This window comes from Alligator mississippiensis, chromosome 11 (assembly GCF_030867095.1).
Source record: "Alligator mississippiensis isolate rAllMis1 chromosome 11, rAllMis1, whole genome shotgun sequence".
Classification (NCBI taxonomy): domain Eukaryota; kingdom Metazoa; phylum Chordata; order Crocodylia; family Alligatoridae; genus Alligator; species Alligator mississippiensis.
Window position 1 is genome coordinate 61,343,138 of NC_081834.1, and position 17,427 is coordinate 61,360,564.

Sequence of the window (17,427 nt, forward strand, 5' to 3'; positions counted from 1 at the left end):
CCCGGGCAGGCACCTCTCCAGCCCCCATCACTGCTGCAGCACCAGGGCAGCTCCATGGGGCAGGCGCTCGTGTGCACAGGTGCCAGGTCCTGCTGCTGGGTAAACCACACCGCTGTGTGAGGCTGCCTTCCTGGAGAGCCCCTTCCCTCTGCACCCCACATCCTGCCAGCTGTCCTGGTGCCATGGTCAGTGGGCACAGCCTTGTGCACACGTATGTTGGATTTGTGTGTTCCCTTGCTGCCCAGGCCACATCACTATGCAGAGAGAGGTTTTCTCATTCCCCACTGGCCCCAAAGGGAGCCCCTTCCTGCCCAGCTGCATCGCTCTCCTTGCTGCACTCCAGATTCACCATCCGATGGCAGGTAGGTGCCTCTCGTCCCCGTGGCATTTACGGCTGTTCTCTGACTGAGCTCTGCTGCCCTGTGACAGCCAAGATGTGACCCTGACACCCGCTTCCACCTCTGCCCCCACGGGACCCAGGCCCAGCCCAGGCCAGACACTGACCCTCCCCCTCTGGACCCCCGCCCCCGCAGGCCTGCATCTCCCAGCTGCTGACTTGCCATCTCTGCTTCACCCTCCCTCCCTGCACCAGCCCAACCCCTGCTCCTTCCTGTCCCTTCCTGCCCTGCATCCACTGCTCTGTAGAGACCTTGCCCCTTGGCACTTACTGCCCCTGGGCTGTGGTCTGTCACACTGGCCTGGCTCTCAGCAGCTGGTGAACATGTTCAGTCTTTGCTCCACCGCTCTGACCAGTCTGTCTCCTCTGAAATGTAACTGCAGCCTGCCTGGGACTCAGACACCCCTTGCAGCCTCATGGACTAAGGCAGGGGTAGGCAATGTGTTTTGGCCTGAGTGCCGTTTGCAGCCTCCTGGCTGCAGCCAGCCAGTGCAGCCCAGCTTGCTTGCAGCAGGGCTTGCAGCCTCCCACCTTCCTGCTGGGAGCAGCCCGGGCTGCGTGGGTGGCAGCAGCTGCTTAGAGCCTGGGCTGGCAGTGGTGTGCTGAGCAAAATGGCCTTGTGTGCCAGGCTTGGCTTGCTGACCCCTGGAACAAGGTGTGGCCTGAAACCCCAGCCCTGCCCCAGCCCCCGCCCCTACCTCCCTGGTTCCCTCCCCTGTGCCTGGGGGCAGCAAGAGGTGCTGCCCCTCAGTGCATAGGGCCTCAGGCAGCTGCCCTCCCCTACAGTGCCCGTCTCTCATTATGGGGCTGTGTCTGCACCGGAAAATGGACCCAATGATAATGGGAGCAGGGACAGGCCCTGCTGTGAGCTCCCATGCTGCACTGTGCCCGTTGGAGCCAGGCTGCGGGGATGCAGGTTTGCCCTTGTCCACGCTCACACTCTGCTGCCCTGTTGCAGCTGCACCGATGTTGTTCTTGACTCTTCCTTTCTCTGGTGTCTTGCTCTGCTCCCCAGCCCAGTTCAGAGTGATTGGACCAGGCCAGCCAGTTGTTGTCACCATGGGAGAGGATGCTGTCCTCCCCTGCCACCTGTTGCCCCCCATGAGCGCTGAGAGCATGGAGGTGCGGTGGCTCCGGCCTGGGTTCTCTTCCTACGTGCACTTGTACCGAGGTGGACAGGATCAGGATGGGCAGCAGATGCCTGCATATCGGGGCAGGACTCAACTTGTGAAGGACGACCTCAGCGATGGGAGCGTCTCTCTGAGAATACGCAGCGTCCGACGCTCTGACCATGGGCTGTACACCTGCTTCGTCCAGTCCAATGACTCCTCAGGTGACGCTCTGTTGGAGCTGCAGGTGACAGGTCAGTGCCTCTGCTGTTTGCTCCCGCCCGCAGTGTCCTGAATGGGGCTGTTGGGCTCAGGGGGAGGTGACACTTACTCACTTGTCAGCACCCAGAGTCTTCTCTCAGCCTCCGGTGCCTGCAGTTTTGGTGCCTGCCATGCTGGCAGAGGTGGCATAGAGAGCAGAGGCAGGGGATGGAGAGGGGCTGAGAGAGAGAGGGAGAAGGGGTGGAGGAATAGGCAGAATCAGGCCCCAGTTATGCTAGTGAGAGTCGGTGCCTGCTCCCTGAGAGCATCTTCAGCAGGTCTGAGGAGGGAAGCAAGCAAGCACAGTGACTGTAGATCAGTACAGCAAATGACCGTCTCCCGTACGCTGCTCCCACCCAGGGCGCTGAGGACTGCTTGTACCGAGCTGTGTGCAGCAGGGCAAAATTGCACTGGAGCTTCTCCAGGAGGGGCTGGGGTGCCAGGCTGAGCATGGGTTGGGTTTCTCTGCTCTGGGAGGAGGTGAAGGGCTGAGGGACCCCACTGGGACTGAGACGGCAGGTGCAGGAGTTGTGGTACAACAGCTGGGTGTATATCCCCAGGGCTCCCACCCTGTCCAGACCACACCACACCTTTGCCTTAGAGCAGATGCCATGGTGCAGCGTGTTGCTCAGATTGACATTGGTGTCACAGACTATGTGTATAACGAAGGGAAGTCCTTCCAGTTAGCCAGTAGCTTTCTCTAGCTGAAAAAGTCACCGGGTGGTGCTACATGTGCAATTAATGCTCACAAATAAACTGCGGGGCACATTACTCTGGAGTTTATTCATGCGCAGCACATGGAGCTGTCAAAGCAGCCCTGGTGCGCAGAGGACCCAGGGCAGAAACCACTTAGGACTGGGGGTGCCTTAGGAAACCAGTTAAGACTGGGGGTGCCTCAGCTTTGAGTGTCCCACCTGAGTCACCTGACGGGGCCTGGTATTCAAAGGCAGGTGCTCAGCATGACACCACTCTGAGACCCTCGGAGGTGTCTCAGGCTGAGTGCACAAGGAGACTCAGGGTGCATTTCCCTGGGTGCACATTAACATAATGGTCACTCACGGTGAATCCCATAAGTCTTGGCTCCTGAGCTCTGAGTGCCTCACTCTGTCGAGGCACAGGGCCCTGGAAGGAGAGAGGAGATGCAAGCCCAGAGGCAGGACCAGGCTAATAGGGTGACAGGGGAGGGGCTGCAGTTTGGGGCTTCCCATCAGCCTGTGCTGTGAAAGTTTCACCCCAGGGCAGGACTCCCAGAGTTGCCCCCTGCCCCCTACATAGAGCAGTGCCCCCCAGGCATGGCACAGTGTGAGGGGGCCAGGATGTTCCTGGGTCTGGGGCTGCACGTACAGAGTCTGCACAGCAATCCCAGCATGGGGCCGTGCTGCACCACGCAGACATCCCCTGAGAGACCTCACTGCTCCTTGGGATTCGTCCCCATAACCCTGCACCTGGACCTGCACTGCCCACACTATGGCTCACTCCCAGCCTGCTCCTGGTACCTGCACACACTCTCCTGGGACGCCTTTGGTGCAAGGTCTGACTGAGTCCAAGTCTACTGCAGCCAGGAGATATAAGAGGTTCAAAGGCCTTGGGAGAACAGTGAGGAAAGATTTGCTCATGGTCCATTGGTAGCTGCTGGGGTGAGCGAGCAGGAGCAGGAGTCCCCCGAGGGCCACGGCTGGACATGGTCGGCAGAGCCCTGGGGACAAGCTGCTGGGACAGACAAGGGGGCCAGCCTCCCCGGCCTGGCTCCCCGGCAGCGCTGCAGGGGACAGTGTCTGTGGGCTGCATTGATGGCACTCGAGCACCTCAGTCCTGACTGCGCCCCTGGGGTCAGCCTGCGCCGCCTGGCATGAGGGGTCACACTGAGATTCAGGACAACCTCACACTGGCACAGATCGCAGCTTTCAGCCTCTGACTGAAGCAGGACTAGCATATTTCCAGTTTCAAAAAAGAGGGCACCTGACAGGAAGGAGGGGGTATAATATGATTGCGGGGGGGCAGAGATATGACTGTGCCCTGGCCCTGCCCCTCGCTCCCAAGCCACAGCCACCTCAGCCCTGCAGCTGCCTATCACTCCCAGCCCACAGTCCTCTGGCACTGCCTGTGCCCTGAGCTCCTGACCCACCGTCCCCTGCCTCCCCGCCCCGGTGCCCGTCACTCCCGACCTGCAGCCCCCTGCTCCCCGCAGCCCTGCAAGTGTCTCCTGGAGGGCACGCAGCTCCCCGCTGCCCTCCCCAGCTCGCTCCCCTGCCGGAGAAGCCGGTGCCTCCCCTGCCCTGCTGCAGCCCAGTGCTGGTGGGGGGGAAACTTCGGTGCTGAGCAGAGCAAAATCCCAAATCCCAGCCATTTGGTGATATTAAAAACAAAAGACCCAGACAGAGATGGGAGGACCCCAAAAGAGGACGTGTCTGGGAAAACCCAGATGTATTGTAACCCTGGACTGAAGGGACATTGTTTGTCTTTGCTGACCTGCTGGATGAGGAGCCACTTCCCATGAGGGTCCCATGATGCCCTGAGGAAGGGGAGGTCACTATCTCTCTTGCCTCCAGCTGGCAGAGGCTTCTGCATGCAGGGGTTGTGCTGCTGGGTCTGGTTTATTCCTGCAGTGACCACTCTGCTGCCTCCAGGCAGGGGCAGGACAGTAGGTGCATTAGCTGGTCTTTAGCTTGGGCTCCCAGTGTGCTAAGCATCAAGCATGGGGGAGGCCTGTTGGCCTGAAATCCATGAGGAGGATCCCAGGGAAAGCTACTGCTGCCCCCAGCCCTGTGCATTTGCTCACACAGGGCTGCCACGTGAATGCCACTTTCTCCTGCAGGTCCCTATTTCCCATGGGCGGTGGCTCTGGCCGTGATTCTGTCCCTTGTCGTTCTCCTGGGCAGTTTCTGCCTCTGGCGGCAGCACCGTGTGACAGGTAACGTAAGAAAGGGGGGTGACTGTGTGGAGAGGTGAGCTCCTCGGAGATGGGACAGGACAGGATGGACGCGGGCTCCATCCACTGCTCTGAGAGGAGCTCCAAGCACCGGGATGGACTGAAGCTGTGGGAGAAGTCTCTGAGCAGGCCAGACCCCACATCTGAGCCAGGAAAGGGGCCACGTGGATTCACAGCCCTGGAGCTCGGTGAAGAGCCCAGACCGAACACTGCAAGTGCAAAGTGCTGTACCTGGGGAGAAGGCATCACCAACACACCTGCAGGCTGAGGGATGACCTTCTCGGCAGCACAGTGGCAGAAAGGGATCTCGGAGTCATAGCTGACTCCAAGATGAATACGAGCCGCCGATGTGATGAAGTGATCGGTAAAGCTAACCACACTTTATCACGTATTAGCAGGCGCATGATGAGCAGGTCCAGGGAGGTGATGCTCCCCCTCTATCTGGCACTGGTCAGGCTGCAGCTGGAGTACTGCGTCCAGTTCTGGGCGCCGCTCTTCAAGAGGGGTGTGGATAACCTTGAGAGGGTCCAGAGCAGAGCCACTCATATGGTTAGGCGCCTGCAGGTAAGGTCTTAAAGGAGAGATTGAGGGACCTGGATCTCTTCAGCCTATGCAAGGGAAGGCTGAGAGGTGATCTTGTGGCCATTTACAAATTCATCGGTGGGGAGGGGAGCAGCAAGAAATAGGAGATGCTCTGTTTGCCACGACACCCCTTGGACTAACCTGGAACAACGGCCACAAATACACAGAGCAGGTTTAGGTTGGACATCTGGAAGAAGTTCTTCACGGTTAGGGTAGCCAGAATCTGGAAGGGGCTCCCAAGGGAGGTGGTGCTCTCCCCTACCTTGGGGGTCTTTAAGAGGAGACTGGACAAACACCTAGCTCTTTCCTACACGGGTCAGGGGGTTGGACTCGATGATTTTTTGAGGTTCCTTTGGACACTACCAACTATGAAACTATGACACTGCAGCGAGCTGTCCCACCAGATCTGTGCTGCTCAGTTGGAAACATGGATGAGGAGGGAGGATTTCTGTGCTGGGAGCCTATTAATGTGTTTTTCCTGTTGCAGGGAAACACCATTACCATGGAAGTGGTTTTCCTAGTTGCAGGAGAAAACCACTTTCTTGGCAGGAGGCAGTACCCTGACGGATGTAATGCATAGTTAGTCTCCCACTTTGTCTTCCAGTGGGAAGATCTCAGCTATACAAGGACTTTATGGAAATGGGAGACTCCTCCCTCACTTTCTTCTGTGGCCATACAGCTGAGGGCAAGCAAAACTCAGGGACATCCAAACCCCAATCCTCTTGGTGTGGGCCTGCACGGAGGATGCCTGTCAAAGGATTTGGAAGTATCTGACACCCCAGGCAGGGGTGGAGGATGCTTGCTGGTAGCAAGGTTTCATGTGGTTCTTGGATGACTCATGGATTTGGAATTGATTTGACTGATTTGATTTGGGACATGAACATTTTTCATTTAAAAAAAAAAAAGTGTTTCTCCCAAATTCAATTCTCTCCTCAAAGCTAGGGCTGCTCGGCCTGAGATCGCCCCACAAGAACGGGCTGCACCGCATGCTGGTGTGCTAGTGTGTCTCGTGCACTGTGGGGGTTTCCTGCTGGTTTGCTCCCTGGTCTCCAGGGAGCCTGTGGGTGAGAGCAGGGTCTTAGGGTTGCCAATGGCTGTGACCTGACCCGGTGTCTCCAATTGCGGAAACACAGAAATCGCACTCGGGACATGCAAGGCCATTCTCACACAGGACTGGTGCTTGGGCCCAGCTGCTCTCGCTCCAGCTGTGCTGAGCAGTGACTGTCAGGCATGACGATGCCTCCGTGTCCTGCTGGACTGTATCCCAGGGCAGGCCCCCAGGTCCATCCGCACCTCCTTCACTACGCCCAGGCTGACATGAGCATGTGCTGGACAAAGGCCCCTCTGCCCCATCCCCTCGTGGACATGTCTCTTCTACCCTGGTCCCAGGCGCAGCTACTCTCCATTGTCCTCACAATTAGGGGCAGGGACTAGCTGCAAGGCCAGGGGTTGGCCTAGGATGGACCCACCTGGTATCCAGCCCAGGTCCATGCCTCCCGTTGCTGACCCACTTCATCTTCCTCAGTCCCATTCCAGAAGCCTCGAGGTCAGCTCAGTGGATGGACACAGAAAAGAGCAGGAAAGGGATGAGGACCAAGGGACACAAGAGTGGAAGGGCCCACGTGGGCCCCTGACTGCAGTGCCTTGTGGCCACAGGCAGTCACACAACTGATGTTTAGCCAGAAGGGTGCACAACAAAAGCCATCCAGGCCCTGCTCCCCTGCATCACACAAACACTTCTGACCCCGGGGAGAGGTTCCCATAGTGGGAAAAAACCACCAAGATAGAGAGCATACAGTCTGGCCCAGAGCAGGAGAGACAACGGCCCAACCAACACCTTGGGCAGCTGCAGGGGCAAGAATTTATTGGGTAAAAGATGCCCGATGATCCCAGTAACTGGAACCAACCAGCCCACAGTCTTGGCCAAGCTGACTTGGGAGATAACTCCCCCCTTCAGTATGAGCAGGGAACCAGCCCCCCTGGGCCAGTCTCTCTCCAGTATAGCATCACCTTCAACTAGCCCTGCCATAAGGGCAGGAGTCAGAGGGGACCGGGCAGGGGGATGGCTCCTTTGGAAGAGACCTTTAGAGCAGGTCCTGGAGGGGATAGGAAAGAGTGGGGCAGTTTGCACCATGCCCTGGAGCAGGTCAGTCCGAGGCAGCAGGGACGTGGTGCGCAGGGAAGCTGATGCAAACCTGTCTGTGTCGGCCCATCCCCTTACGTGCGTGTGACAGTACGCGCGTGTACACGAGACACTACGTCACTGAAGCAATGAGCTAGGGGGACGTAGCTTGTCAGTACGACATAGCATCAGTGGGCACAAACCATGATGCCAACACTATATCACCATAGTGATGAACTACATTGCCAGAGCTTGTCAAAAAAAAGTAACCGTGCATCTCTGGGACTGCACAGTACTGGCAGCACTTGGTTTAGTACTAAATGACTCCACAGTCCCAAAAGGATGACAGGAATTAGGTTGCAGCTGAAGCAACCAAGAGCTCTGTCCTGAGCTGAAGGGAGGCCACAGGTTCCCTCACAGCACAGGGAGCCCCTCGCTCGCCCCAGGGCCACGGCTGCCACTGCCCGTCCCAGGGGAACGTGTGCTGAACTCTTGTCCAAACACAGAAGAAATGTGCTTTCCTCAGTGGTCCCCGTGGCTCAGTTAAGCTAGCTCAGGTCTATGCAGGGACACTCAGGAGACAGAGCCCAAAGTGCCTGCCTGACTGTAGCAGGCCAAGTGTCAGCCTGGTTTGTCCCCAGCTAAGGGCCATCCGCATTTCCATTGCAGACCCCAGCAGTGCACTGAAGGGCTGCTCCTGGGGACACAGACCAGCTCTCACGGGAACAAGCCAATGTCTTTACCAGCACGGTGACTATTGCAGAAGGGGTCCCTGAGCCCACCGCCCTGAGCAGCCTTTACACTCCCTGGTCCATGCCATTGCAGGAGACAGGGAGACCTGGCCAGTACATAGCAGGATCCCTCCTCACATGGGATCCCCTGGGCTCTGGCCCTTCTGTGGCCTGCAGTGGGGCGAGGGGCAGGACTCTACCCTGGAGCGCACGGCCAACCTTAACTCTGCCCTGCCCGGACCCCAGGTACTAGTCCCACAGCCCGGATCAATGTAGGACTGGGGCTGCAGTTCTGAACCAAGGGAACTTAGTATTAAATATGCTTTAAAGGTTCCCCCTCCTTAGGGAATCACAGCAGGGCAGAGATCAGGATGTTCAGGGACTGTATCTGCATTTCCAGCCTGCAGCAGCTTCTTTTCAGTTTCCCCTGAGCTTTCCTTGGTGTGTAACTCTGGGAGGGGGCTGATTACACCCCCCTTGCAGTGTGTTTCCCCCATAAGTTGCTGACAACTCCTTTCACCCCATCTGGAGGGGCAAAGGGTTTCAGAGATTTCATACACTTTTGGACTAGAAGGGACCTCAAAGATCATCAAGTCCACCCCCCTGCCCCGGAGCAAGAGGTCAGCTGGATTCAAAGGATCCCAGCAAGATAAGCATCCAAACATTTCTTGAATGAGTACAAAGTAGGTGCCTGCACCACTTCCGGAGGGAGTCTATTCCAGGTCTTGGTGGCACAGACAGTAAAGACTTTTTTTTCTTATATCCAGCCGAAAACAGTCTTGGAGGAGTTTATGACCATTGGTCCTTGTTTTTCTTTGGGGCGCTCTGGTGAACAGATGTTCCCCCACATCCTGATGCAAACCCCTCATGTACTTATAAGCTGCCCCCACGCCCCCCCTGAGCCTGTGCTTTTCCAGGCTGAAGAGTCCCCTGGCTCTCAGCCTCTCTTCATACAGCCTATTCTCCTGCCCTCTGATCATGTGCACGGCTCTCCTCTGGACTCTCTCAAGTGTCTCAACATACTTCTTGAATTGTGGAGCCCAGAATTGGATGCAGTACTCCAGCTGCAGCCTCACCAAGGCTGAGTGCAGTGGGTTTGGGGACCCAGGTGTGCTGTGGCCAAGGGGGACAGTGAGGGACAGCCCCTGTGTGTATAGGTACAGTGGAAAGGCCATTGCTTGGTGCTCTTCATCACTGTGTCCAGTCTCCATCTGTGTAACACGTCTCTCCTGCTGTTTGTTTCAGAGAGGCGCCGTGCAGACAAAGGTAACTTTTCTTCATGGATTTCCCTATGGAGGGAAGGGGGAGGTCTCCTGTTTTGCAGCTGGTGTCCCAGCAGGCCTTCAGGGCTCTCCTTGGAGAAGCTGTGTGTGATGTGTGCTGAGGAGCTCCCCAAGAAACCTCATCCTCCAGCACCCCCAGCCTGCTGCTCTGTCCCACCCCTGTGCAGTGCTGCGTGGGAGCCCCAGGGACAGGGCTTGTCTCTCCAGGAGCCAGGGGCTAAGGGGCAGGATGCATATGGGGGGCACAGATTAGAGGGGCTGGATTAGTTGTAGCTTGAGAGGAGGGTGGTGAGAAATTGGGCTGTCAGGATTTAGGGGAGGCTGGATCATGAGGCCATGGAGGAGCAGGATTTGGGAACAGGAGTGAGAGGGGCTGGGGTGGAGGGTTGCAAAGCAAAAGGAGAGGAGTCTGAGACACCCTGAGATTGTGGGGCTGAGTGTGCTGCTGTGTGCAGTGAGAGAGGAGGGCTGGGAGGGGAAAGGAGGAGTTTTCTTCAGCCTCCCTCCACCTGCAGTGAGCAGGAAACAGCCTAGAGCACAGGCTAGTGAGCCCAGCCAGGCTGGGGCTGGTGGCAGGGGAGAGGGGGTAGGATGCACCCCTGGGCCAGGAGGTGGATTTGAGAGCTGTCAGCACGCAATGCCAGATGAAGATGATGTGAAGTGATGATTAGTGTGAGGGGAGAAGGGCAACTGAGGGCAGAGCTCTGGAGAAACCCCCAGAAGACAAGAGAGGGAGGAAGAGGAGGCAGGCGCCCTGGCAGAGGTGGTGGAAGGGCAGGCAGGGAGGGTGGAAGGGGAGTGCCCGGCAGCCCAGTGAGGACAAGTCACCTTGCTGGAGAGGTGCTATAAGGGGTGGGGCGTCCTGGAGCCAGGCAGCTGAGCCCGGTGCCCGGGTGTCTGTGCAGAGCCTGGTGAAGAGGATGTGCCCAAGGCAGCCGGGACAGCAGAGCCGGGTCCTGCCCACACAGCGCATGGCCCTGGGCTGGACTCGGCTTGATGCCTGGAGCACAGATCTGCAGTGTCTGTCCATGACCACGGGTGGGGAGAGGCTGCTGCACCTGGGCCCGGGCCAGGGAATTTGTGGGACTCCAGGTTAATTCTCGTTCTCTTTCACGTTGCAGCAAAGTATGAAGCAATGAAAGGTAAGTGCCTTTTACTGCCCCCCTGACCCCCTGACTTCACTGGCAAAACCCTGGTACCCAGCCACGCATCCCTCCCCATCTCCAGGGAGGTCTTGTGACAAGGACACTTCTGTATGAAAGGGTCCAGTCCCACACACTGTCCCACACCCCCACATCAGGATGGGGGCAGTTGGCATAGTGCTGGTGCGGGGGGTGCTGTTCGCACCAGCTGAGCACCCCTTGTTGCTGAGGACTGCTTGGGTGTGTGGGCAGGGCCCGCTCTAGTCAGTCTGCCCTGTCTCTGCCCAAAGGGCTGAGTTGGGGATGGCTCAGGGCTTTCTTCCCAATGTTTCCTTGCACCTGAGTGATGTCCCTGGGGCAGCTCCTCTCACTTCCCAGAGGGGATGGGGAGATCTCAGGATCAGGGGCTACAAAGCAGTATCCAAGGCAAAGGGTTGTGGTCCCGATCCTGCAGTCTGAACTCAGTCAGCATGTCCACTGAAGCTGATGTGGGGTGTGTTCAGCATGGGGGCAGACTTGTCAGTAAAGATCATGGCTATTGGCCAGTCTTTCCACCTCAAACCTTTTTATTTTTTTTTACTGACCATCTACAAAGCTTTTACTGATATGACACCCTTTCTTTAAAGACATATGTTTTTACTGATCTGTGTTTCACATAATGTAAATTCAGCCCTTCTGCCAGGCCTTGGGAGGGAGTGACAAGAGTGGGATTCATGTGTAGGGGATCAACACCAAGTGTAGCAGAAAGCTTTGGTTTTCAGTATGAAGTTGGAAGATTTTAAATGGAAAAAAATTTCTTGGATTGCCAATCCTGCTTGATGGCAGCAGTGGTATTACGATATGATGCCCCCACCCCAGGGGGCCCCTAATCACCCCCACACTCTGACACCCCTAACCATGCCCCACATGGCATGACACCCCGCCCTAGTCCACGTCCTAGTGTACCTCACCAACGCTGCTACCCCCATTCTGGCACAGACCTCCACCCACTCTGGCCCCTGCTTCTGTCCTACAGCTTCTTGCCAGCCACGCCACCCTGCTCCTCGTACCTCTGAGGTGGGCATCTGAGAGACACAGGGGGCAAGCCATTGGACCCAGCAGCAGCACGTGGCTGGGGGAGAGGAGAGGTCTAGGCAGGTTCCTGCGAGCCCCAAAGCCCTGACAAGAGCTCCCTGCAGGGCGCTCAGGTCCCGCTCAGACACCGGGGACAGTGCTGTGCTCTGCCTGTCTATCAAGCTCCCTGTGGATCGATTATTTATGGAGGACTCAAGTTTTTCACAAATGTTATGGGCCCGTGGTTTTTACTGTATATTTTATGGGACACCAGTAGAGTTACAGAGAGTTGGCAACCATGGTACTAACTGACTCGTGACTTTATTTGCTCTCCTCCCCTTTCCTTCCTGAGACCCTTGGCAGAGCTGGGTAAGTTGTGGTTTTGGTTTTTGCAGTGTCTTTTCCACTGACATATGTCCTGTGGGGTTTGTGCCTGGTTGTGTGACCTCTGTGACCTCTGGTTTCTGGTTATTTCAGAATTTGCCGGAGCCCGACAATATGCAGGTAAGTGGAGCCAATGCTTCATCAGAGACTCCTGGTCTTGTCTCCCCAGGGACCTTTGCTTTCTGCTCTGCCCTGACACCCCTCGCAAGCACTACCAGGCGGAGTCACAATGTCCCTGCCTGTGTGCACAGGAGACAGGACGTTCCCCAGAGAAGTTGCTCTGGGGGAATGCTGGGGCCAACCAATTTCAGTGGGGCTGCCCTGGACGGGGTTCTTCAGCCTCCTGCTAATGAGGGGTCGAGCTGCTCCCTGCTGTCACCGAGTGGAGGAATCGCCCCTCCAGTCCCCCTCTGCTGTGACCAGGCAGCGCTCCCCCCCACCCCCCCCATGTTTCATTTATCACTGAGCTGGGACCTGGGCTGCAGACATGCCTGACCCAGGAGGACCTGCTCTCTTTGTCTCAAGTGTCCCTGCCATTGCAGGCCATGTGACTGGCCATCTCACCTGGCAAGGGCTGATGTCATTTGGAAACATCGGCCCACAGCCAATGGGGCTGCTGGTGGTGGGATTTTAGTGATGAGGTCACAACAGGTGTATAAAAGGGGCCACATGAGGAAGGGGAAGGGGACATATTTTGGGAACATGGAGCAGGCACACGGGTTGTGCAGCTCTTTCAGACTCCAGATCCATGTGCGAGTAGCTTACCAGAAACGTACCCAGGAACGGTGTTCTTGGAGCGTGTCACAAGGCTACCAGGCTGCTTCTGTTTGCTCAGATGTGCTCTTCGGATACTTCGCTGGCTTGTCCCCCTCCCTGAGCCTCCCCTCCCCACCCAGTAAAGCTATCCGCTATAGCAAGCTTTACGGTACATGGTTGAGATGGAAGGGACCTGCTAAGGTGGGCTCGGCTTTTTACTTCCCCCCCTGCCCAGGAGGTGACAGGGGAGTGCTTCAGGCCTATAGAAGCACCCCAGATCCCCAAGGACTACAGGGCCTGTGTATCCCGGGTGGCACAGGGCCCAGACAGAGACCTGAGTCCGGGTGGTGGCAGCATTTCCCCAGGCTTGTGGGTGTGCTGCGGAAAGGGGATGGCCAGGCGTAGGCACCCCAGGGACACACCTGGAGCTTGGTAGCTGGTCGGGTGCAGTGATGCAGGTGGCTCAGCACAGGAACACCCCCACTGGCCCGCCACACCATCCATGGGTCTCACCACTCCTCCTTCTCTGTCTGGTGCAGTGGCAGGTAGTGGGCAGAGGGCCAGGACAGCTGCTTATTTTTAGGGTCGCTGGGGTGAGGAACAAGGCTCCAAACCTCATCCACCAGAAGTGTGAGATCTCCGCCAAGGGAGAGAGGAGCTGCACCCCATCTGGGCCTTTAGTGCCCAGGCAGCAGGGGAGATGGACACAAAGGGAGTGTGGAAGTCAGTGGGGCTTGGAGAGCTGCAGGGTGAGGGGTGAGGAAGGGGCAAGAGCAGAGCATGGAGGGTGGGGGAAGGGAATCTGGCCTGGATGATAAGATAGGAAATGACTGATCTGTGGTGCTGGGGTCAGGAGAGAGAAGCCCGGTAGGAGGGTCGTGTTGCTTTGGGGGCTATAGAGCTGAGAGGATGAAGCCACAGTCTGCAGGTGCTAGGCAGCTCTGGCCCCGGGGCTTGGCTGCAGGCTGGGGAAGGAGGAGATGCTGCAGTCAGGGGCCCTGACTGGCAGGAGCATCAGCTCAGCCCTGCTCCCCTCCTTCCTGGCTGCCTGGGAGGGGCAGCAGAGCCCCCCGAGCCCCCATGGGGCCTGCTCTGCAGGCTGCTCAGTGGACTGGTCTCAGGGGGCTCCTGGCTGCAAGGTGCTGTTCCCAACCATGGCTCCCAGCACAGCCTGAGCACCCACATCCCAGTGCTGCAACAGCGACAGGGCAGGAGCCAGCCTGTGCGGCAGGGAGGGCGGCAGTGGGCTGTCCGGCTCAGGGGTTGCTGGCTGAGGGCTTCTTCTCCCAGCCACGCAGCCAGTATGTCTCTCCCTCCCTGCTGCTTCCTCCTGGTGTCCTTCACTCTCTTTCCCTGACACCCACGTCGTCTCCCAGCTGCCGCCAGTCTGTGCCCAGGTGCTCCTTTTGCCTTTAGTGCCCAGGGAAACCCCTCTCCTTCTCCTGCGGGCAGCTCTTGCTCAGGCCGTGTGTGTTTCCTGGGCTTTGGACGGTGACTTCTGTTACTCCAGGTTCCTCCCTCCAGGAAGGGGCTTCATTGCTCCTTCCCTGAGGCAGCAGGGAGGGCAGAAAGGAGGCTTCAGCCAAGCCTGGGGTTGCCCAGAGAGCACAGACACACCAGTGCAAGCACCAGCCCCTCCAGGCAGCAAGAGATGCCGACCCAGATGCCTGGGTCCCTGCAGCTGTTCTGTGCCCAGGGTGGTGCAAACCAGCAGTCAGTGCAGGCCTGACCCGCACAGAGCTGAAGCCAAGTATCCACTTTCACTTGGGTCTGGTACACACATGCCTGGGTCTGGGAGGGTCAGTCCCATAGATCTTAAATGGCTTTGATAGCCCAGGTCAACTCTGTTGTGTGGGTGACCCCTGGGGCTGTCATGGGTGGAAGAGACTCTTCAGGAAAACAGCATGCCTCCCTCCCTACACGGATGCACACGCCCAGCCATGCAGAGCTGTCACTGTCCCTTGTGGGTCTGATGATCCCGGAGCCAGAGTGACTGTGGGGAGGGACTGCGCTGGGCCACTCTGTGCCCAGATCGGGGAGTGAGAGCTCGAGCCCGAGCTCTGCGTGGATCCCTCAGCCCTGCTCTGGTCCTGGCTCTGGCAGGTTGTTGAGTGAGCAGGGGATGGAGAGCACACACGTTCCCTGGGGTTGTGGGCCAGTCCCTGCAAGAATTGTATATGCGTGTGTGTGTTGGGGGGTCTGCCCATGCATGCAGGGGGCTGTGCATTTGGGGACAGACAAGACACTCTGGGAAGAGAGGTTCAGCTGGAGCCGTCTTTGTTTTTTTGCCTGGTTTTGGGTGAGAGCAGGGGCCAATTTCCTCCTGCTGCGACATTTCCAATGCAAATGTCACAGCAGATTTGGGGAACAGAGCACAGGGGATATTTTTTTGAAGTACTCTGAACAGATCCCCACTCCCAAGCTGCTCACCCTCCCCATCCTGCCCTTCCATAAGTGCTGGGGGTCCCCTGTTGTTTCCTTGGCCTATCCATGTCCTATCAGAAGCCTTTGGGGTTTGTGCTCCTAAGTGTTTCCAAGTGTTTCCCCAGAGCAAGTGTAACTCAGATGTGTTTCAAAACTGCCATCTCTGTGTGCAGCATCTGGCACAATGGAGGCTGGCCTACAGCAGCTGGGCCCCACGGGCATGGGGTTATCCAGTACTCCGGGGACAGAAGGCCCCAGACCCAGCAGTGCCCCAGGGCTGGTCTGCACAGGGCGTCCTTGGCCCAGTGCAGTATTTGCAGCGCGGACCCCTAGAGCAGATGCACAACAGGGGTGAGCTGGGACTTGTGCCTGGTGCAGCTGAGCCCAGAGGGAGGGGAAATGTCTCTCTACTCAATGGCCCCAGAGTCATGAGCAATGGGCCCTGTTCTGCGGTGCTTAGTCCCCTTGTCAGTGCTTCCCCACTGCCCTTCCCCTTCCCTCCCCACCCCGTGCACCCAGCCCCATGCATGGCCCTGCGTGGGCTGGGCTCTGGGGAGGCGCTGGCTGTGGGGTGCCCTGGCTTCAGTCCTGTGCCCACAGGGCTGGGGACATGAGGGTCCCCGCTGGGGCAGAGCAGCCCAGCCTGGGATGGGCAGGGGCAGGCACCAACCAGCTGTCAGCCGCAAACCAAGTGACCCAGGCCCAGAGCACAGAGACCCCTGGGCCCTGCCCTCTGCTCCCCCTGCCACCCCTTCCTCCGGGCAGGCTGCTCTGCTGGGCCCCTCTGCTCCCTGCTGTCTCCCAGCCCGTCCCCCCTGTCCCTCCAGTCTACCTCCTTGCCCCTCCTCACCCCCTTCCCAACAGCGCCTGTGGCACCAGCTCATGGGGAAGGCGCTGCCCCTCTTGCCCCATCACCCCCGAGCTGTGCTAGTGGGGCCAGGCAGCCAAGCCTGGGGTGGGGGAGGGGCAGGACAGGGACCTGCTGGTATGACATAATCTCATGCCCTCCCCTCACCTGGTGCCCACCCCATGGCACCCGCCCCTCTCTCCTCCCCCCTGTGGGTGCAGCACCCGGCCCTCTAGCCCCCACTCTGCCCCAGGGATGAAGAGGTCTGGTGGGAACATCCCTCTCTGCCCTGGGGCCATTTCCTGTTCTCTCCATTTCCCCTTGGGGCGATGGTGATTTCCCAGCAGGGACTGACCCACGATTCCTGGGATGCGGTGAATTCTCTGTGATTTTGGGGACCCGCCTGCCCCGACCTTGACCCGTGACTCTCTCTCCAGTGGACGTGACTCTGGACCCGGACACGGCTCATCCCAACCTCGTCCTGTCTGAGGATCGGAAATGTGTACAACACAGAGACACCCGACAGCATGTGCCCGACACCCCGGAGAGATTTGATTATTGTCCCTGTGTCCTGGGCTCGGAGGGGTTCACGGGCGGGAGGCGCTACTGGGAGGTGGAGGTGGGAGACAAGACAGTGGTACGTGGGCGTGTGCAGGGAGTCTGTGCGCAGGAAGGGGGGGATCACGCTGTCACCTGGCCGTGGATACTGGGTCGTGTGGCTGGAAGATGGAGGACACAAGCCCTGCACCTCCCCCTGGACGCCCCTCCCCGTGCGCGTGCACCCCAGGCGGGTGGGGGTTTTCCTGGACTACGAGGGAGGCGAGGTCTCATTTTACAATGTGACCAACAGGTCCCATCTCTTCACTTTCACTGACACCTTCTCCGGGACCCTGCGCCCTTTCTTCAGTCCTAGTCTCAATGCTGGGGGCACCAACATGGCTCCCCTGACCCTGTGCCCGGTCCCAGCCCAGCCCTGAGGGAATCCCTGTCCCTGCCATGACCCGCGGGGGGCACAGACTGTCCCCTCCTCGCGCCCCGACTGCCAGCCCCTCGGCGTCCCCAGGGTGGGGGGCAGGCTGGCGGGTCAGGGCTGGGGTCTCCAACACAGGAGCTGCTCCAGCCTGGACCCTGGTGCTGCCCAGGCCCAGGTGTCATCTCCCAATCCCCAAATGCAGGGGCAATGCTTAGGGGCTGCACACAGGTGCACGTGCACCCCCTGAGCATTGCAGTGCACTCCCTGCAAAAAGGTGCCACCGACACTGTTCGCAGTTTCTGCAGGCAGTCCATGATCAGCCCTGGCCGCCACTGATGCTGCTGGCGATGCCTGTGGGTCTTCACTGACCCCAGGTCAGCACTCACCCCCACCCCCGCCCCTGCCGCGCCAACAGTGCCAACAGCATCTTTGAG

General features: G+C 58.4%; 1 protein-coding gene, 1 long non-coding RNA gene and 1 pseudogene across 2 annotated transcripts; all 3 read left to right on the forward strand.

Moving 5' to 3' along the window:
- Positions 1 to 80: 80 nt before the first annotated feature.
- On the forward strand, positions 81 to 2,471 carry LOC132243740 (myelin-oligodendrocyte glycoprotein-like). Its single transcript, XM_059714131.1, has 3 exons — positions 81 to 362; positions 1,413 to 1,760; positions 2,374 to 2,471. The coding sequence occupies exons 1-3, from the start codon at positions 257 to 259 to the stop codon at positions 2,469 to 2,471; spliced, it is 552 nt and encodes a 183-aa protein (XP_059570114.1). The 5' UTR covers positions 81 to 256.
- A 1,955-nt stretch (positions 2,472 to 4,426) lies between these two features.
- Positions 4,427 to 10,617, forward strand: LOC132244176 (uncharacterized). The gene is made up of 3 exons (XR_009455758.1): positions 4,427 to 4,678; positions 9,377 to 9,397; positions 10,536 to 10,617. It is a non-coding gene; the product is annotated as an uncharacterized LOC132244176 (long non-coding RNA).
- Positions 10,618 to 12,022: 1,405 nt separating this feature from the next.
- On the forward strand, positions 12,023 to 17,042 carry LOC132243741 (E3 ubiquitin-protein ligase TRIM39-like; annotated as a pseudogene).
- Positions 17,043 to 17,427: the final 385 nt, after the last annotated feature.